The 21,646-nt window shown below is 47.9% G+C and overlaps 1 protein-coding gene across 3 annotated transcripts in view; it reads right to left on the bottom strand.

The window, feature by feature from the left end:
- The window catches only part of TRIO (trio Rho guanine nucleotide exchange factor), a 224,991-nt gene that overhangs the window by 180,258 nt on the left and 23,087 nt on the right, over positions 1-21,646 (bottom strand). For all 3 annotated transcript variants that reach the window (XM_013060766.1, XM_013060767.2, XM_045082027.1), the window contains exons 6-7: positions 19,150-19,341; positions 11,625-11,756 (exon numbers count right to left, since the gene is read on the bottom strand). In XM_013060766.1, the coding sequence (XP_012916220.1) occupies positions 11,625-11,756; positions 19,150-19,341 (324 nt within the window). The remainder of the gene's footprint in view (positions 1-11,624; positions 11,757-19,149; positions 19,342-21,646) is intronic.

Here is a 21,646-nt window from a genome sequence, read left to right as displayed (position 1 = left end):
GATGTAGTTGGATAGCAATTTTACCTCACAGGATAAAAATTTTAAAGTGTCATTTTAGGGGCGCCTGGGTGGCTCAGTGGGTTAAAGCCTCTGCCTTCGGCTCAGGTCATGATCTCAGGGTCCTGGGACTGAGCCCTGCACCAGGCTCCCTGCTTCCTCCTCTCTCTCTGCCTGCCTCTCTGCCTACTTCTGATCTCTGTCTGCCAAATAAATAAATAAAATCTTTACAAAAAAAAAAAAAAATAAAGTGTCATTACTTCATTCATGAACTTAAAGAAATTTTAATTAAAATGCCATCATTTTTTATTATTTTTTTAAAGTATCCTTTTTTTTAAAAGACTTTATTTATTTGACAGAGATCACAAGTAGGCAGAGGCAGGCAGAGAGAGAGGAAGGGAAGCAGGCTCCCTGCTGAGCAAAGAGCCTGATGGGGCTCCCAGGACCCTGGGATCATGATCTGAGCCGAAAGGCAGAGGCTTTAACACACTGAGCCACCCAGGTGCCCCAAAATGCCATCATTTTTTAAAACAGATTTCAGTATTATTTCTATACTCTGGCAGCTAACTCCCAAATTACATTGAAATAAAAGCATTCACAGTAGCCAAAGAAATAAGCAAAAGATAAAAGTGGAAAATGGAAAGAAAAGCACTACGTATTTTTCATATTTAAGTGCTGCTTCAGATTTATAAAGGACTATGCCAGATGCGGTAGAAAAAAAATATGACATCAGACAACAGAAAAGCTACGTGGCCTACAATGTAGGAGGCTGTGATCTGGGGGCGTCTTGTGTCAGCCCTCACCTTCATCCCTGTGCTCAGATACTGCTGAGTCTGGAAACCTCACTGGGTTTCTATGGAAAGGAGGAGCAAATGGGAGCCTTGCGGACAGACACAAGCAGGGTTCAGAGGCAAACCCGCAGGAGCGGGAGGAGGAAGGGAACAGAACACACCGACACAGGAAGCCGGTAGCAGCCAGGAGCCCATGGAAGAGCCTTCCAGGGTCTTACAACCTCCAGTCATGCTGCAATGGAATGTGTCTGATTTCTAAGACCTAATTCTGAGACCTCCGTGGGAAGTGCTGACTATTCCCCACAAAGGCTGGTTGTCAGCCTTCCTAGATTAAAACTGATCAAACACGCCAAGACACAAACGTCACCAGAAACAGCCAAGGTGACAGAACCAAAGAAAACAGGGGAAAAAGAACCAACTAAACCACTCAGTATCAGGCATGTGTAACAACAAAAATACTGAAAACAGAGAGCTGTTCTAAAGCAGAGAGCTTTCTGCAGGAGTCACTGAAACTCACATGGGCATTTTCTATACAGTGGAGAGGGATGTGGAGAGGGGCGCACCGTGATGGATCTGGGAAGGGACTCGTGGGGAAGGATCCAGAGAGCCAGGATATTACCTCGAAATGAAGATCTTTCCTGCTCAACTGTCTGAGCTGGGCTCTATTTAGCATATACGCGTGTAGGTCCTTCCTTCTACTTCTTCTTTTTTTTTTGGCTACTCTAACATACACTGATTTTTCCAGGAATGCGATTACCATGTTCATCAAAGCAAGGCAGTGCCTGGTTTTCTTTTGAAATTTGTAAGAGCTGCTTACCATTTCAAATTAGCAGCATGATAATGCCATTCTCTCTATCGGAGTCACCAATATAACTCATGTCCAATCTGCACTTGCTATATTCGCAATGGTTTTTTGATCTATGGCCAACGTAGATAAAGATCTTAATACCTATTTTTTCCTTCTTTTGTGCATGTCTTTAGGCATTTATAGGAACACATTTTATTATAAATCACCTTTGTCTCTAATTTATACTGTAGCATATGTGATTTACATATGTGTACACACATAAATTTTAGGTGAAGATAGATTATTCATACATTTTTTTATAGCAGGCATCAGAAAATGTTTTGTTAATCATTGAGGGGTGTAGCTTCTCTTAGGATTGAAAATCAGTGCCCTGGAGTGCCTGGGTGTCTCAAAGGATTAAAGCCTCTGCCTTCAGCTCAGGTCATGATCCCAGGGTCCTGGAATCAAGCCCCGCATCGGGCTCTCTGCTCAGCAGGGAGCCTGCTTTCCTCTCTCCCTCTCTCTCTGCCTACTTGTGATCTCTGTGTCAAATAAATAAATAAAATCTTTAAAAAAAAAAAAAAGAAATCAGTGTCCAAGTCACACACTTCACATTCTATAGAGCCTAGTAAGAATTCCTAGAAATATTTCCTCTAAGTTTTACTCCTTATAACAAACATAAGTCAAGAAACCTACAGAGCATACAATTTGGTGAATATGTGTTAGAAGGATATAGATCAGAGGTATGGCAGAGGAGGCAGTTACCTCCTTGAAGTCCACTGGCCCCTCCTTGACAGCCAAACCCTGATCGCCAGGGTTGGCAATTGCCCAGTATAAAATTGCATTTCCCAACCTCACTTACAAGCAAGAGTAGCCAACACACAGAAATTAAAAATGTCGAGGGGGCTTCCAGGAAAGACATTTGGGGGTGGTGTATGCTCAGCCCCTCTTGCCTCTTTCCCCTCCCTGCTCCCAAGAACTTGGTGAAGACGAATGGAGCTTTGGCAGCTATTAATACCGCTGAGGCAGCCTTAAGAATGGCAGCCTCCCTGCTAAAAGGGCAAAAGACAACTGTATCCAGAGATCTCTTACTAACAGAGCTACTGCACCAGCCCTGAATGCCAGCCTTGGGACTTCTACACTGGCAGAAAGCAACCTTATCTTAAGCCACTGTTTTACAACATACACTAGAAATACAAAATTCTCAGGCCTCAGCAGGTGCCCTCAGGCATTCGGGAGACACCATAAATGTTCTACTATGAATAAATAAATAATCCGAGCAAGAATATTCCAATGAATCTGTCTTCCCTTGGGGGTCTCTACAATATGTAGCAGAGCTCTGGAGCAGATACCATTATCAGGTTTAGAAGAACACGCTGGCTCATGACGGATGGGTGGTGGGAAACAGCTGAGTTCACACACAGAACGTGAACACACAAATACCTCAACATAAGACAACTTACAAGTAGAACCCCGCCTTCTGGGAATTCCTAGGCAGGGACTGAGGTGCCAGTGTCAGTGTGACCGCTGGTGCTGTCGGTGGCAGACGGATTCCAGGCAAGAGAACATCGCTTACGCCCACTGAGACCAGAGGCACACAGCGCGCGACTCGGGCACATGCTCACTGTAGCATTTCTGTCACACTGTAGCATTTCTACACACAATTCTGTCCCTGTGCAGCTTTTTTTTTTTTTTTTCATTTTTGTTTCAAAGATTTTATCTACTTATTCGGGAGAGAGCATGTGCAAGAGAGAAAGAACACGACCAGTGGGAGGGTGGGGCAGAGGGAGAAGCAGGATCCCCGCTGAGCAGGGAGCCCAAGGTGGTGCTCAACGTGGGGCTAATCCTAGGACCCCGAGATCATGGCCTGAGCCAAAGACAGATGCTTAACCAACGGAGCCAACCAGACGCCCCACTCAGTACAGCTTTTGTAGATGTGTCAATTGAAAAGAAGCTATGCAAGCCCATAAAGGATATCACTTCTATTTTAGTGACTTGCAGTAAAACGTCTGCCTTCATTAGTACAGTAGTATTATGTAAGGAAAAAATATGCTACATATTTATGAAGGCTACCATTCTATAGCAAAGAAATAAAGACTTTTAAATGGTACAAAATAACCAGAAGAGAAATAATGAAAGACACTCTAAAGTATACAGCAGCCAAAATATTACTATATAGTTTAAGTACTGAAACAAATAGGCTACATTTATAGTATGTGAGGCAGTTCTAGATTTCTTAATCATTGAACCAGGTGAGTTAATTTACTGAAGTTATATGTTTTGTCTAAAAATAATTTTCTAGCTTTCAGGCAGTTCAACCCTGTCCCACAAAGGGATAATAGCGCAAGAAAAAGATCAACCTTTATTAACAAATAACAGGACTTCTAGAATTTTTGAAGAAATCAAACTAACCCATTTTTTTCAGGTTCTGCTCTTTGTTTTGCTTGGAATACAGTGCTCGAGGACTTCACAGATACTGCAAATTGCATTTTACAAAGACTAATAATGTTCTATAGGTGTATGAACTAACATGTTCTAGTAACTAAATCAGTTAGGACAAATGAAAATTCTTAAGTGTTAAAAATCCAGAATAATGGTCTGATCCTCGAATTTCTTTTCTTTTCTTTTCTTTTTTTTTAAGATTGTATTTATTTGAGAGAGAGAGCATACAAGCAAGGACAAGGAGAAAGGCAGAGCAAGAAGGAAGGAAGCAGGCTCCCTGCTAAAGAGGGAGCCCAACACGGGGCTCGATCCCAGGACCCGGAGATTATGACCTGCACCAAAGGCAGGCACTTAACCAACCAAGCCACCCAGACACCCCTTGAGTATTTGCTTTTAATCAAACTCCACATAAGATTTGTAAAATTGGGGATCTCTGGATTCCTGTGTGTTCCACCGCACCCCACAGAGACCTGCCTATTCTTACTTCGGGTACTCCACATTTCCTGTAAATCAATGTGGTGCTCCACATTTCCTGTAAATCAGATTAGAGCTAAGAGACTCCACTAGGAGTCTTCCTCACGTGCACAAAGTAAGAAGGCTGCTCTGATCTACGGAAAGGGAATAGCACCTGGACATTATTGCTTAGGGCTGCAAAAACTGCCACCTCCCAAAGACCACATATGACCTACAATACGTCAATTAGGTCCAAATGTGGCGGTGCAGACCTGAAGGTGCTAGGGAATGTTAGTCCCCAGATAGAACCCAAACAAGCAAGCAAAACACACAAAATCTATAAAGGCATGATGAGAAATGACGACACTTAGCATGCAGTGAAGAAACACCAGTCCTTCTTCGAAACTTTCAGGAAACAAGTTGCACCATTTGCATCAACTCAAACCACCATTTTTGTTTTGACTTTTTTTTTTTTTTTTTGGCAGGGCTTGGCCTGCAGAGCACACCCCTCCACGTGAAGCCTGGGAGTGGCTCCACGGCCACCACTAGCCTTTCTAGCTCGTGCTGAAATGATTCTGAAATCCAAGTTCTAATGTGACAGGAAGGAGTGACGATGAGTCCGCACGTTCTGAAGCTGTGGTCGATGGTCCTCAGCCCAACAGGAACACCTCCTCCCTGGATTAGGAGGTTAAACCTGGCAGAAGACAGCTACACTAAGAAGGTCCTACCAATAACAGAGGCCAATGACGTTCTGGAAGGCGCTGACCTGGCAGCAGCACTTTCCCACGCATCAGGGAGGCTACCCGGAGAGAAAAGCAACATTTTTGCCTTCAGATTTCCCGGCTCCCCTCTGATGATGGTTCTTTTTCCCGGCCAAGTTCTCTAGTGGTAGGTTTCTTGATCTTTCTGCTATTGGGTTTCTTACTCACAACCAGATCCTCCAACCATGTCTGACTCTCTGCTCCCTCTCCCCGGGATTCTCCGAAAGGTAAAACCAAGAGAAGATGGAAACAGGAAACGGCTGCAGCAGCCCAGTTAGTTACATCAGGTCCATGCGGAGAACTGGCTATGTGGCAGATTCCACCTGGGCCCGCCATTTTCTACTCTTTCCTATTTCAAGCCCTTGCACGGCTTCCAGGTTGCGGGTGTGCAGAGATTGCTGCGCGGTCTGGCACCTCTGATACCGCGCCAAACGCTGACCCCAGCCCCTGAGCCAGAGCAACGCTGCATTACTTAATGAGGCTTTGGAACAAGCGGTTTACAGAAGTTCCTGTATGGCAAGGCCACCGAGCTTCCACGTACACCAAAGACGAGGGGTTTTAGTGAGCGGACTATCCACGTGACTCAGTTTGCTGCTTTCCTTACATGCCGCGGACACTAATCGTGCCGTCACCCACGCACGCAGTGCCTCACGGAAGGAGGCCCACAGGCTTCATGGGCAGCAAACCAGTCACCTCCAGAGCTGCGCAGGATGTCGCCGGCACATCTGCTACACGGAGAAGCTGGTACAGAAACGAAACCCTGACGTCACTGCAGATCAGAGCAGCCCGGGCCGCCGTGCCACCTCCCGTCCTCCCGCTCCAGGACTCGGTGGCCGCGGCTGCAGCGGCGAGGACCGTGGGCAGGTGTGCGGACACGCCCGCCCGACTCCGGCCCGCCGTGTTCCGCGTGCGGGGCCACGCGGGCTTCCTGAGCTAAAAGTCCTCCGCAGGAGTTTAGTTTGTGGGGAAAGTGGCTGATGAGTTTGTTTGCTCAAAAACAGTGTTAGAAATGAATGCTCTACATGCTGTTTCTGAAAGTATAGCTTCCCCAGACGAGTCTGTGGCTTCACTCTCCTGTGATCGACCTCGGCAGCCAGGATCAGCCCCGACCCTGGCAAGGGAGGCAAGTGCAAGTCCACGGGGCAGACGCACGCTCTCGCCGCCGAATCACAAACAGCGACACCACGGGCCGGGGCTCGAGGCAACACCGAGAAGCAGGGGTTTGCGACTTGGAAAAAAAAAAAAAGCTGGGAAGATTTCCCACAGCAAACCGGTGTCACCAGAGAATGGAAACTGCAGACACGGTTTAAAGAACAAAGTTCCGGGAGGAGAAGGGGAACGTGAGAGGAGAAGAGAAGGGAAGGGTGAAGTCCCGCTCTCCGCGTCCCTGCCCCTCGAGGACCCCGCGCCCATGCAGGGTCTCAGAGTGGCCCTGGGAGGACAGCCTCCTGGGGGCACCGCAACCCTTCAAACCAGGGTGAGGACCGGCTCCGGCGTGGGGTGGGTAAGCCTCGCGGCAGGGACCCCCACCGGTACGGACATCCCTTAAACACGGACAGCGACTCTGCATCTCCGAAGCGTGGCACCCTGCAGTTAGAACGCCACTGATTCAGGAGAGGAAAAATCACTTCAAAATCAGAAGGAGTGCTTCCTTTCCTCTCCGCTCCCTCCCTCCTGGCGTAGAGGAAATGGCTCCCAGGGTCTAGGCGGGGAGATGGGGGCGCCAACACAGGTGTCCCCTGCAGGGCCTTCTAAGGCCCCGAGGAGTCGGGAGGGGGCAGACACATACAGAGAACGCAGACCAAGTGGCTAGAAGATGGGGCGGATGGAGAAAATACGCTCCCTGAACAATCGGCGAATGCATCTGGGGGTAAAGGGAGCCCGGCTTCCCATGGTCTGAGAAGGAATTTGTAAACACAGAAAGGGAAAGGCTGGAAAGAGCCCCACCGCGCTGGATTAGGGACGGAAGCACCGGTATGGACATGCAGGTCCTGACCACAGACGCGGTGCGATCCAGCAGCAGTCCCGGGTGGGGTGGGCACGAGCGTGCAAGGGAGTGCAGGGACACAGCCGTGCGCAAGGGTTTCCCAACTGTGCACAGATGCCCCACAAGCAAACAGGCGCTCCCGAGCGCCCCCATCTTAGTCTCTAAATCCCACACAGCCCAACTCCTACAGCTCCTCAGTGAGATGGTGGGTCCCAGGGATGAGGCCCGGAAAGAACGGAGTGAGCCTGAGAACGTTCTACCGGAAAGTAAAGGTGTGCTCCAATAATGGTAGGGCATTAGAAAAACCAAAAGCTGACCCAAAATCACACACAAAAAGGGGCTCCTGCTCCCTAAATGAGGACAGTTTACGCATCAAAATAGAGTATCGGATTATAACCCCAATAAATATACCATACGTTCACACTGAAATGATGATTAAGTAGGAAAGACAGACAATACAGTTCTTTCTCACAGTAGCAGAGCACATAGTAAGTGGAGGAGGAACACTGGCCACCAGGCGGCCTCAGCAGTGGTAGCTTAGAGGGGTGGAGGCAGGTGCAGTCTGATGAGAAACACTGGTCAGTGTATCTCCCACAAAATGCTCTTCAACACCAAATCTTTTTAATGACTACTTTGCACCGGAGAAACCTTGCAGACACCAACCTCACCGAGGGGTAAGGTCAACAACACCAGTGGCGCAAGAGGGGTCAGCATCCTGTGACCCTGCTGGGACACTGGGCTTTTATCAGCACAGGAGGAAAACTGCCTGGGTGGGCAGGAGGCTGAGGGTCATCCTAGAGACCGAAGGTGCTTTGTTCCCAAACCCTGTCACAAAGACTAAACAATGCTCCACCGTAAAACGAACCCAATGAGATGAGTCCACCAAGTGTGACACATGCTGTTGACAGCATCCTGGGAAACAGCCCTGGGTCTGGGGGAAGGACGGCTGTGTTGCCACATAGCTCGTTTGCCTACTCCAGAGAGCAGGGAGGGGAGGAGTGATGGAACAAATGGGGGAAAATGTGAAAAACTGAGAAATCTGGGTAAGAGAACATGGGAGCTCTCTGTTCCATTCTAACACTCTTCTATAGCCTGAAACTATTTCAAACACTAATTAAAAAGAAAAAAGTTTGTTCTGTTCTATTGGAAGGCTTTTCTGTTCATTTCACGGTGAAGTTACTGTTTCCTTGAGTTTATAGCTCAGCTGCAAACATGTTTTTAGGCGAAAAATTGTGGTTTAATCCCTCAGCCTGAAAAGCAGTTTACTTGCCATCAAATTATTTAAGACTTTGTACCAAGACAAACTCCCATGAAACTGTACAGTAGGTAAAAAGAAGCTCCCACGTCAAGATGCCCCATTCCTATAGAAGGCAGTGTGCCAGAATCATGTACTTTGCCAGAAGCACAAGGACACCAGGCAGACTGAACTGGCCAAGGTAGCCAGAGAATGACACTGGTCAGGTCAGGCTGACTCCAACATAAGTTGTGTCCTCTAAGACCGGAGCCTGGTTACAAAGCACCTTAATAGCGAACTATTCAGCCCCACAGGGGTCTGTAACCTATCAGAGCAATCCAAACACAGTTCCCAAGAAAATCACTAATATGTAGATGAGTGAAAGCCCAGTTACACGGCGGGAAACACTCACTTTCCTGATTACAGGTCAAAAATCAATGCCTTGAGATGGTACGCTAGGGAGAAAGAAATTAGTATTTTTTTTTTTGGAACTCACAATAATCCTCAAGAACTAACGCAATGAAAAAAATTATAGATCTGTTCAACTTTCCATTTTACTGTTTAAAAAAACTATCACTCGGGGAGCCTAGGTGGCTCAGTGGGTTAAGCCTCTGCCTTCAGCTCAGGCCATGATCTCAGGGTCCTGGGATCAAGCCCTACATCAGGCTCTCTGCTCAGCAGAGAGCATAATTCCCCGGCTCCCTGCCTGCCTCTATGTCTACTTGTGATCTCTCTCTGTCAAATAAATAAAATCTTAAAAAAAGAAAAGAAAAAAAAAAGCTATCACTGGACACCTGGGAGGCTCAGTTGGTTGAGTGTCTGACTCCTGATTTCAGCTCAGGTCATGATTTTGGGGTCGTGCAATCGAGCCCCACATCTGGCTCCACACTGGGCATGGAACCTGTTTAAGAGTCTCTCTTTCCCCTTCCCTCTGCTCCTCCTTTCCACTCTAAAAATTAAATAAATAAATAAGCAAGCACACAAAATTAAAAAGGCTATCACTAATATTTATATAGTTCCTGATAAATTAGATTATTAAATTAACTAAAGTACATTGGGTTGGGTACAAAATTAAGAAGCATAATACGGAGGACTCCTTTTAAATTCCAGGGACAAAATAAAGCAATACTCTCACACACACACACACACACACACACACACAGAGTGGGAGATCTTTTGGATAAAAAGGTAGCCAGAAAAAAATGAAACAAGATGGGATCGGGAGGGAGAAAAACCATAAGAGACTCTTAAGCTCACAAAACAAACTGAGGGTTGCTGGGGGTGGGGAGGGAGGGAGAGGGTGGTTGGGTTATGGATATAGGGGAGGCTATGTGCTATGGTGAGTGTGGTGAAATCTGTGAGCCTGATGATATACAGACCTGTACCCCTGGGGCAAATACTACATTATATGTTAATAAAAACAATTAAAAAAAAATAAAGGTAGCCAGGGAAATAATCATGTAGATTTTAACCTTCAGGGCAGGAGGTATGACCACATTCTGAAGCAAATATCACAACCATTCCGTACATCTGTTCAATTCACCCAAGGATGCTAAGGGATCAGGAGACCAGGGCCCAAGGACAGGAGACTGGCAGCCACTTGGTGAAGCAGGAAGTGCCAGACTGAAAAGCCGATGGCCAGTTTCTTCCCTGTGATTCTGACCAGTGTCGGTAGTTCTGGTCAAAGAAGACATGGGTAAACCGAGCATCCTCTCTGTGCCCTGCCCTCTACAGGGTTTTGCGTATTTCTTACTCGAGTCTCCGGCGATCTTTCATCTCTGCATACACGGCTGCAGACGCCCACGATGAAGGGAGAGCGGGGGACACCTCGCTGAAGACAAGCATGCACCCGCAACCCCCTCCGGGAATTTAACGGGAGTCAGAAAGGCAGACTGGTCTCACCGGCCTGATGACCACACCATGGATGATGGCGGGCACACGTCAGGCTCTCTGCACCAGCTGTGCCCACCCTGGAGGCAGCAGGGTGGCGGCTGGGAGCATGGAGCCGGCCTGCCCGGGTTTGTGTCTCTGCTCCACCGCTTCCAGGGGCTGACCTGGCACAAGTCGCTTGATCTCTGAGCCTCGGTCTCCTCATTTGTAACAGCACAGCCAACAAGGACACATGCCCCAGAGTTGTGAACATGCAATAAGTGATCCCATAAAGTCCTCACAAAAAAGCCAGGCCCAGGGGTGCATAGGTGGCTCAGTCGGTTAAGCGTCCAACTCTTGGTTTAAGTTCAGGTCATGATCTCAGAGTAGTGAGATCGAGCCCGCATCGGGCTCTGTGCTGGGCGTGGAACCTGCTTCAGATTCTCTCTCTCCCTCTCCCTCTGCCCTGCTCCTGCTGTGTGTGTACGACCTCTTTCTAATAAATAAATAACAACTTTAAAAAAAAAAAAAAAACACGCCCAGAGAAAGGGGGCAGAAAATAAGACAGGGTAAAGAAATAATTTACATTAAAATAAAAAAAAAATGCTATACTTAGATTTCTAAAGCAGCTAGTAGCTTCAACCAGTATGTGGTTTTTGGGATGCCGGGCTGGCTTAGTTGGTTGAGCACTCTTGGTTTTGGCTTAGGTCATGATCTCAGAATTACAAGATCGAGACCAATATTGGGCTTTGCACTCAGCAGGGGAGTCGGCTTGAGATTCCCTCTCCCTGTCCCTCCCACTGCTTGTGTGCTTTCTCCCCCAAATAATCAAATCTTAAAAAAAAAAAATTTTTTTAAAGACAATGTGTTCTTTTTGATCTAGAACACGAGGCAATATCAGGTTTCCCTCCTTCTACAAAGTTTCATTCAGGAAAATTAAACTGGGTTCAACTAGATGGAATAGCAGGTGAAAACACCTATTTTTAAAGTACATGCAGTCCAGAAAGTTGGAATTTCACTTTATCAGGTGAAAACATAAGCAACTCCAGAGGAAATCCACAAACATCACAGGGGCAGGGGAAACGAGCTCATGGCCGACCACCCCGTTTTACAGGAGCCCCACAACCCCGTCCCAGGACACACACATCATTCAAAAGCCACAACCAAACTGCATGTTAACACAAAATCTACAAGCCATGTCTGGGCTAAACAAAACTGTCTTCTTTCTCCCCAGCTCCTGGGACGAGGACATAAGACTGTTGCCTCGCATCTCAAGTTGAACGGAGTGGAACTGCCGGCTCACCTCGGAATAAGCAAGAGTGATGTGCTCATATATCCCCTGATGGTGATGGATGGCGTCCTCCAGATCCTGCAGCTCGGAGGGAAGGTCTACCTCACCACAGGCTTTACACCACGAATCCACGTTGCTCATGTACTTGGAAGATTAAAAAAAAAAAAAAAAAAAAAGATTACTTCTATCAATGGCAATTTATATTGAGAAGTACATATTTTTTAAACATGGTTTTGAAATTAGGGTCATTGAGAGAGAGTCCAAGAAAGCAGCAGGGTTGAGTCTCCACCGCAGCCAGTACTGAGGTGAGCCCTCAGACCACAGCTGGACTTCACCCCGAGCTCACATTCTAGCAGGAGCGGGGCTGGGCCCAAAGACCTGCTGTCTGAAATGACAACCCCAGGTCACTCGGAGGCCCACACGGAGCAGCACGCCTGGGGCCACCCCGCCCTGAGTTCTGTTTTGGGCCTCCTGGTTAACTCCCCAGCCCTCCTCTGACCCACTGATGCCAACCAGCCTGCGCCACGAGCTGTGGGGGACATGGAGGCCCGGCCGCCCTGTGCCTCGGCCCCAGCCAGGAGCTCCACCCAGCCTTCCCGCTTTCCTCTAACACGGAGATGCTAGCAGAAGCCCGAGTATCTGAGATCGTTTACCTGAACACAGGAAGAGCGGCAGGCCCAAACGAAGGCCACCCAAAGTCCTCCGCCGTGCCCTCCGAGCCCACGAGAAGGCTGAGGGAGGTGGTGGACTGACCCAGAGGTCCTTCCCACTTTGCACATAAACGAGAAGGGAAACGTCTCAGCTGCAGTCCTGGCTGAGGACTGTCATTCCAACCTCTCCTCAGTTTTCGGCCCCTGCCAGTGCCGCAGCCCTGGGATTCATCGAGTGGAGAAATCACTGCCAGACTTCCAGGGAGACCCTATCAGTACCCACCGCAGGTAAGTGGCAAAGGCAAGCGGCAGAAGACCCCATTAAAGATGCTAATTCAATTAAGCCAAGTAGGCATGGACACGTTTCCCTGGGCTTCACCTCACTTACTCTAATTCCCTGGCATCTTTCTACGTTTACCAAGGAATGCAGAGGGTGATTATTCGAAATTGGGTGAGGACCTGCTAGACAGGAAACGTGCTAGGATTCTCTTAAAATACATAGGAGAATCACCCACCAGTTACTTATGACTTTTTTTAGGAACTTAAAACAGGCAAGTCACTCAAGTAATAATTTGTTTATAAAAATCCTTTTATCATTAACGTACTGGCTCGGAAAAATATCTCTATGCAGACCTCAGGGCTTGAAAGGAATTCGCAGGGCATTCTGCGTCCTGTGATAGCAGCTGATGCTTCAGCCACCACGAGCGCCGGGGATATCCTCGCTACGGCGCCCTCCGAACACCTTCAGGCCCGGAGAAGTAGGAACAAGGCTGCCTTATACCTTTCCCCTCCGCATGCGTGCATGTGGGACGACACACATATTTCTAGGGATTTCTTGTGTGGAGCATTCCAGAAATGTCAAACAGGTGAGCCTGAGTGATCTCGGTTTCCCTCCTTTTCTCTGACTGCATTAAACACCAATCATTGAAAACCTTTCTCAAATATGAATAAAGAGAAACATTCGAGAAGTTTTATATATGCCTGTAATAAAAGTAACTTATAACTTCTTCAAATATCTAGAAAGGGTACTGATTATATTCACCTGAAAAAACACAGCCAGGTCCTAAATACGTAGAGAGGGATGGCCTGCCATGAGGAAGCCACTGTGGAGAAGGGATTGCACACGCCTAAATGCACTGGGCTGAAGTATCCCAGTGACAGACATAAACCTGGGCATGGTTTCACAGGGCTTTTGTGCAGTGTAATTTGTCTCTTGTTTACGAGATGGCAACTGGAGACCCCAGAGTACAAGCTCTAAGCCCTGAATGGTTTCTCAAAGAGTCCGAACCCACGCCACAGGACAGCCATCTCCATCTAATAGGTCTTCCCCAAGGAAATGGCATCCTGGTGGCAAAGTCCAGTAAGTACCTATATCGAGTAGAACCTCTCTGGGCCAGTTAATACGATAATGTGCACTGAGGATGGGCAAGGGGGGCAGCCCAGTGTGTTCATTCCCTGAACTTCTCGGACCATTCTACGGCCCTCCACCCTCTCCACCCCCAGGCTGGGCACGTATCACCATCTTGAGACATATGGTTGGGACTACACCACCAGGGGAGTACGTACTCCGTAAAGGAAGGTTGCAGGAGGTGGTTACCGTACTCTAGGGAGACCAGAGCAGCCAGTTTAGCCTCTGATGCTTTAAATGCCTAAATACATGAACACACAGTATCCAGCTAGGCAAGGGCAAGAGAATTCAATGCTTCTCCATGAATTCAAATCGGGAGCTGCTACAGAACTGGGAACTCTGAGGCTCAGCAGAATGGTGACTTTTTAAAGCGTAGCTGAACATAGGCTGAAAAGTCTGGATCAGTCAGTTTGCAAAACTGAGGCAAGCAGATGAGGGCAGAGTAATTAGTACACATAGACATAGCTTCACCAGGAGAGCTCGAATCATTAATTAGGTTTGTTTCCATAAACATTGATTCCACTCCCCTCCATATGCTGAGAGTGGGGGCTTCCAGTGTGGGAGCTGCTCAGCGCTCTGGCCTGCTCTGCTGCCCGCCGCCCACCTCCCCCCACCCCCGCCCCAGCAGGCCTCATGACAGGGCACAGCTGAGCGCAGATGCTTAGCTCATTTAGGAGACACAGAGACAAACTGCCCAGAATGGGAATTTTTCAAATGTTTAGAGAGATTTTCTCTTCTTTGAGAAAAATAACACCAGTTTAATATTACAGATATACACAGACATACATGTTTAATATAAATATGAACTCAAACGCCAGAGTTCTTATTTTAATTTCTTCTTTTGTTTTCACTTCTAGAAAATATTGCCCTAGAAGTTTTATATTTGCCTAGAGTAAAGTAACTTACAATTTACTACTTTTCCTTAATACTTCATCATTTCTGCTCCTTGAGTACTCATCAGCAGGCCCTCTTTCCCGGTTGTGCCAAGGGAGACGGGCTCCCTTCTCTAAAGAGCGTGAAGAGCACAGGAGGGAGAAGCCTGTCCCATCTGCGAAGCTCTGACAGTATCAGCACAGTAACTTGGAGGAGGCAGGCTCAGTTTGAAGCAAAATATGCCGGTGATCGTGTGTGTTACAACTGTTCTCTTTAATAACTTTTTATTTTTATGCATAATTACTCCAATTCCTTTCTATTCCATGAGCATCTTTGTTTTTGTCCACAAGCCAAAAGTCAGGCCTACACTTTTATAAAGTAAAACACCATTAAACTGGGACCAATCGCATGTGTATTATTTGCCTTAAAAATTCAAAAAGGAATAGTGAAGTATTATTTTCCTCCGAGTTCCAACCCTAACTTAGGATAAAGTTATCTGGATAACTAGGATAGATGATGTTTACCATAAATGTTTTTTCTAAAACTTTTTATGGAAAGTGAAGTTTTATAAGGATATTAACCGAATAAAGAGTGTTCTATTACATTAGGAACTAAAAGACTGTCACAGACCTCAACAGAAGTCCCAACATAAGCAAATCACTCCCCAAACACAATATAAGGACAATAATACCACTGGTCCCATCTACTTCACTGGGCTTAAAGATTTAAAGAAGAAACGACAATTTGTGTCAGAGAGCTCTGTAAATTCTAAAGAACTATACAGATACCGGCTCTCACTTTATTTTTGGCTATTATCAAATTGCAGAGCTCTCAAACTCACAGATGAAGTGAGGTAATCAGATTTAAGGCTCACGTAAAGGTACATCTTTATCAGCACTTGCAGAACGTCCAGCAGGTCTGTCTGTGCTGTCCGGTACAGCAGCCAGCAGCCATGATGTGGACACTGCATGGAATTTTAATTTACTTTTACATTCTTTTAACAAACTTTAAGTAATTTCAATGGTGGCATGTGGTGACTGGCTACCACACTGGAGAATGCAGCTCTAGACCTTGTTGGTGTTGTTTTCCTTTTCAGAAAGGCAGACAGCCACGCACAGAAGCTCCAAGTTTGACTGTCCTCCTTTCTTTCCACAAAGGGACCCTGACGGTCTGTGTGGGGGCTCCGGCAGGAAAGCACAGGCACTGGCATGCTCCTGACCAAAGACTATCCACTTTCGGGAACACTCACCCTCCTGGATGCAGCGAGCAGCCCTTGGGAGGGACACACATGGAGCGGGGACAGGGCAGGGGGACACCCGCCTCACCAGCCAGATCTCCCCTGGTGATCAGTGAGGTGGCAGATGTCATAGCCAGATCACCCTCACACCCCAGACCATTTTTGTTTAATAATAAAAACGGGAGATGTGAAGGTATAATAAAATCAATCACTTTCTCTGGTTTCATAAAAATGTAATTCTAGTGACATTAGCTATGAAAGTTCCCTATCAAGAGGCCATCCAGCAGACAGGCCATGTGACCAAAAGCAGTGAACACCATGTACCGGTGAGACCGCCAGCCCCACAGCCCTGTCTCCAAGCCTGCAAATGGAGACTCTGGGGGCACCCAGAGCATCCCCAGAGGGGGCGGCCTGAGAGCGAATGAACGGCCAAGACGTCTGCCCAAGGCAATGTTCTCCTCAGCTAGTCTCCATCTCAAGATTTATGCTTATAAAACCACAAGCAAAGCCCAACACCAGAACACCCACCGAGACCACAGAGGAGACAGAGGAGCGCAGCTGTGCAGGGCAGGGCACGTGTCGCCCCAGCTGGGAGCTGCACTCCTTACAGGGAAGCTGCTTCCTTCCATCAAACATGAACCATGGGCTCCCACGGTGGAGCTCCAGGCCTTCCTGATCACACTTCATTTCACACTGATACATCTGGATGGGGTTCAGAGAGGTGGCCAAGATGGCAACCTAATTTAGGATGTCCAAGTTTCTGGTCTTCTCCCCAGTGAGCATATGAAAACAGCTTCATCGTTAACTGGAAAGCAAAGCACTTTAACAAAAGACCAAAGCTGAGCTATTTCTCTCCTGGGAAGAGGGCAAGTACTGAGTAGATGTGATCTTCCTTCATGCATTAGAATTTCAAGGATCTTACTTCTGTTAAGTGAAGGAGAAGATTCCCACTACCTTTCCAGTCAAGACTAAAGGCGCTCTGGACACGTTCTAACGCCCCACCTGTACATTTCAGATGCCTGGGCAGGCCTTGGTCGAGGTCCATCAAAAACCCTGGGGCCTCTCTACACCAGGTCCCTCTGTTCCTACACTTGTACCTGGCTTCTGGCTTCTTCTCTGGCTACTCGTTATGCACAGAGACTCAAGCACTGTTAGACTTTACGAAGGATCCCACAAAATTGTGTTCAATAATGCATTCATCTAGTTTCGTTTCTTTCAAATCCATAAATTACAGTCATTCATCTTATCCAAATGAAAACACCCCATGCTCTTTTGAAATTTTGGATAAAAATTTTGGAGGAAAAAAAAATGCTCCAGGGCACCCTCATTTCTAGATTATTCTCAAGCAAGTTAGAAGAGCAATTAACTTCAGGGCTTACTTACAATTCTGAATCCTATCCTGTTTACAGGATTCTTCCCTGTGTGTTACTGTGGCTCAGACTCTGTCATTCGCCCACGTAGCTTGCCCTGTCTCACGTTTGCTCTATCATCTTCACGGAACCTTCCGTGAGCCCACTACCAATGAGCACACTTTGACTTCCAGGGGTTGCTGTGCCCCTAACATGTTACCATTCCAGGTGATGGATGCGCAGGGACCATGACGTGGTCAATGCCGCATGCTCCTCTGGCCGACGGCCGGTAGCACAGGTGAGCGCGCTGCGGGCTTCTGCTGAAGGGGTTTCCTATTACTTTTTAAAAAAGAAACTTGTTTTTCTCTGTGGGCTTTTTTTTATTCTTTATCATAAAGCCTATCAAATACCTAAGTTTAGGGAGGTGAAAAACCCTACATTGGAACCTGGAAGTCCCTATTCACAGCTTTCACGTGAGGCTACTATCGTTTTTTTCTTTTCCTGTTCCATTTAGTTTCCTCTCTTGCTTCACACTTGAAAGGTTTCTAGAGTCGAGATCACTGCTAATTAGGGTCTTGTGCAACACTCTTGTTGACTTGTCTAAACCCTGGGCAAGCTGGGACCTTTATCTTACCTTCCCCGGCCTCACTCCTCAACAGGGACTGCTTCTAGATTACAGAACTACCATTTCCTGCCTAGCACCATCAGTACAGATCCCTACGAATGTAGTCTCCCCTCAACACCAGAAAATCCTCCCCAATCAGTATTTCTCCCTTACGGCAAGCCCTTACTTCTCCCCCGTATGTCGTCCTGGCGGCTCAAAGTTCCTGTGTTGCTTCTCCGCCACTTGAGGAGGTATCTCCCTGCCCCGCACACTTCCCACTAGGAAGTCTGAGTCATGAGCAAAGCACTCCTTTCGCGCTACTCCAGAGCGTTTGCTTAAGTGAGCTCGCTGGGGGCCTGGAGAGGCGTGGGGAGTGTTATGGGCACATATTAGATGTTCCCTCTTCAAGTATTCTGACCAGAACATCGGCAGATGAAGCCAACGTGAACTCTGAATCCAAACAAATAGCTTCATCAATAGAAGACACTGGAAGCGGCCTATCCAAAAGCCACTCTCCAACCCTAGCCCCGGCCAGCAGAGCCTGCCTACCACTGTGGAGGCGAAAAAGCCGCACTCACCTTTGCCCACCCTTCCTAGAGCTAGGGCACGGCCTGCACCCCACTCCTGGCCAGTGGGAATGGAGGCGAGGGACCTTCTGAAAATAATGCTTCCCCGACTACAGTGGGTGCCGTGCTCGAGGTGCAGGGGCTGGGGCAGCATGTCTGTGGCCATGGCAGGAAGACCAAGGCAGCCCGAAAGGAGCAGATCCTGGCCTGACATCGCTGTACAGCTCCAGTTCCCCAGACTTTGCAACATCTTATTTTCTGAGAAAAGCAAACCTCTGATATTTAAAACCTCATACTCAGGCATTGTTACTTGCTGTCAGAGGGTCGTATTAGAATACTAAGGTGACAGTACTGAGGAGAAGAGGAGAGGAGGAAGGGGACGGACAGTGGGGAGAAGGGAGAGGAGGGAAAAAGGACAGCGGCTACCACGGTTAGTACCGCTGTACACCGGGCACCGCACAGCGGCTACCACGGTTAGTACCGCTGTACACCGGGCACCGCACAGCGGCTACCACGGTTAGTACCGCTGTACACCGGGCACCGCACAGGCCACCTCACAGGAATTCTCTCATTTACAGGAGAAAACATTCCTCTCAAGTGCATACTTTTATTTCCATTTTATAGATGAGAAAACCAAGGAACAGAGAGGCGAAGGAACTTGCCGAAGATGGCACAGCACACGGTCGGAGAGCTGGGGTTTCAGCTCACAGCTGCCTGACTTCAGAGCTCATGTTCTTAAACACTGTGGGTGTCACACCAATGTCGTCCAGGGATTGGGCTGCGGGGAGGGCACCGGGGGAGAACGTGTTCCTGGTCACTACCTTGCGGGCTGCAGGCCCCAAGCACTGACCTTTTCAGCCTTCTGGTGGAAAATGGAGGACATGTCCAGCAAGGTACTCCGCTCATCCAGGGCTGCCGCAAACGCCTTCCACTCCTGCTCCAGCTGGTTCGCAATCTGCTTAATCTGCTGAGAGGCGTAGTGGCCAGACTCGACCAAGCGATTTGCCACCGACATTATGCGGTTTATATTTACATACACGTTCTGCGAAAGGTAGGGGAGAGAAAGAGGGCTTGTCAGGGGAAGGCAAACAAGAGGCTTCCTTGCAGGACCGGCGGATCATAGCGCTCTCTGAAACACAGCCCACAAACTCCACTTCTGTTTTTAAGGGCAGAATCACCTGGTAGAGAACAGTGGACGTACTTGCTATCTGATTTCCAGAAACCCTAAATATTGGTTTCAATTTCTATTTCTAAAACTGCAAAATTACAGATCAACTAGCTGAGGGGCAGACTGGTAGGCACAAAGCAATCAAGTACACAAGTGGGTGCGCAGACACACTCTTACTCACTCGCTGGCTTCGGATCCTGAAACGGGGCCAGACGGCGAGCCCACAGAGAAGCAGTCACCCAGAACCAAGAAAACCCAACACTGCAGGTTTTAACTGGAACCCAGGAACTACACGCTGCACGTGGAGCAGCCACAGGCTGTTCTGTGTGGAAACAAGTTCTCCCGTCTACACCAGCCCAAGCCGTCTGGGCGGTGCCAACAGAGAATCCTCTGCAGACGGATCCGCTTTCTCCACAGCAGAGGAGTGGAGGCACAAAAGGGAACAACGCTGGGTGCAAACCTTCAATCAAGTTTTCTATTCTGTGGAAATGCCCATCTTCAGGCCCAGCAGTTTAATGCAAAAATAACAGTGTGAGGCTGGAAAAAAGGGCACATTTGGCCCTCAAAACAGGTTCTCGCTATGCTGTGCTCCCTTCCAGCTTCTTTGGCCTTTGAGGCTGCTAGTCTGGCAGAGGCAGCGGTGGGGAACGCACGCCTTCAACACACCCCCATCTGTCACCACAACATGCTCCTCTTGACGGGTCTCCCCAAAATCATGTACCCCTGTTGGCTCCTCCCAACTGTGCTGCTAAATCTAATTCCTCAACCTGTCCAAACCTCTCTCCCTTTTTCCTGCCTCCTGTCCGCTCTAGCCGTGGTTCTCTGGGCCCCTCTCCCACCGCACACACCCTGTGTGGCTCCTCGCGGTGATCTTATCTGCAGCCACCCCAAAGCCCTCTGAAGAAGGTACTTATCCATTCTTCCTTTGTACCATCTTCTACTCATTGTTTCCTCTCCACTTTGACCCAAATCAAAACTAGGTAGAGTCACTCTGGGACTAGAAAGGCACAGACTCCAGCCTTGAATTAGCTAACAGGTGACCGCTGTCTACAGTGGCAGGGAGAGAGGGCACCGTGAGGCTAAGACAGTCCACCAAGGCCATGGTCAGTGGGAAACCGGCCTCCCTGGCTCTTGTGGCAATAATGCTCTAACGAGTATCCTTTAGGCAAAAGTAATGCCCCCTCTTCACATATGTGTTCTCTCCCTCTAGTTGCAGGTGATCAGAATTACTAATTTTTGTTTTGTATCATTAAAGATGTAAATCAACCCCAAAGGTGCTGGGAAGACCATATGCCAATGCCCTCTGTTAGAACCCAGAGCAGAGCTCTCCATGCAGATGGGTCTGCCATGGGAACCACTGGGGGGACTCATTCCCACTGAGATTCTGTTACGGTGTCCCGTGTCCCTTTCAGATCCTCAACAGGACTGTACTGCGCGTGGAGGGTCTGTGGACTGGACCTTTACCATCATTCCATCAATGATTACACAGATAAGGAAAGTGCTGGCACACCAACCAATAAACAGTCTCTAACATAAAATATAGAATTCCCCCTTGTTAAAGTACCTACCTCTAGATCTTATCATCACAGTTTTCAAAGAAAAAAAAAGATTTTATTTGTTTGAGACAGAGAGAAAGCTCGAGCATGGTGAGGGGCAGAGGGAGAAGCAGGCTCCCCACTGAGCAGGGAATCCCAGGCAGAACTCAGTCCCAGGACCCCGGGATCATGATGTGAGCCAAAAGCAGACGCTTAACCAACTGAGCCACCCAGGCGCCCTCATCACAGCTTTTAAAAGCATCTGCGATAGTACCATGAGCAGAATTGTTGGCATCCCTGAACATGCTTCAGAGACTGGCAACTTGGCAGACTGATATTCAGCATTTTCATTTTATCAAAAAAAAAAAAAAAATGTTTAAAACACTGTAGGAAGCACAAGACAGGGCTGCAAATTAAGAAGTCCTTGCTCTGCATAAAGACGTGTCCTAGCTGGGTCCCAAGCACTCATGGAGGAGTGGCGGACAAGGAGCCAGACAGGCCTGGAAGCTTCCCCGGCAGCTGCCGCCCACAGTGACACAGGGTTATGCCACTCTTCCAGTTAAAACTTAAGCTTAGAGGGGCACCTGGGTGGCTCAGACAGTTGAGTGTCTGCCTTCTGTCTTTGGCTTGGGTTGTGGTCCCAG

Source organism: Mustela putorius, unplaced genomic scaffold (genome assembly GCF_011764305.1).
Source record: "Mustela putorius furo isolate JIRA1106 unplaced genomic scaffold, ASM1176430v1.1 tig00000589_pilon_pilon_pilon, whole genome shotgun sequence".
Taxonomy (NCBI): domain Eukaryota; kingdom Metazoa; phylum Chordata; class Mammalia; order Carnivora; family Mustelidae; genus Mustela; species Mustela putorius.
This window is presented reverse-complemented; position numbering and strand designations above follow the sequence as displayed.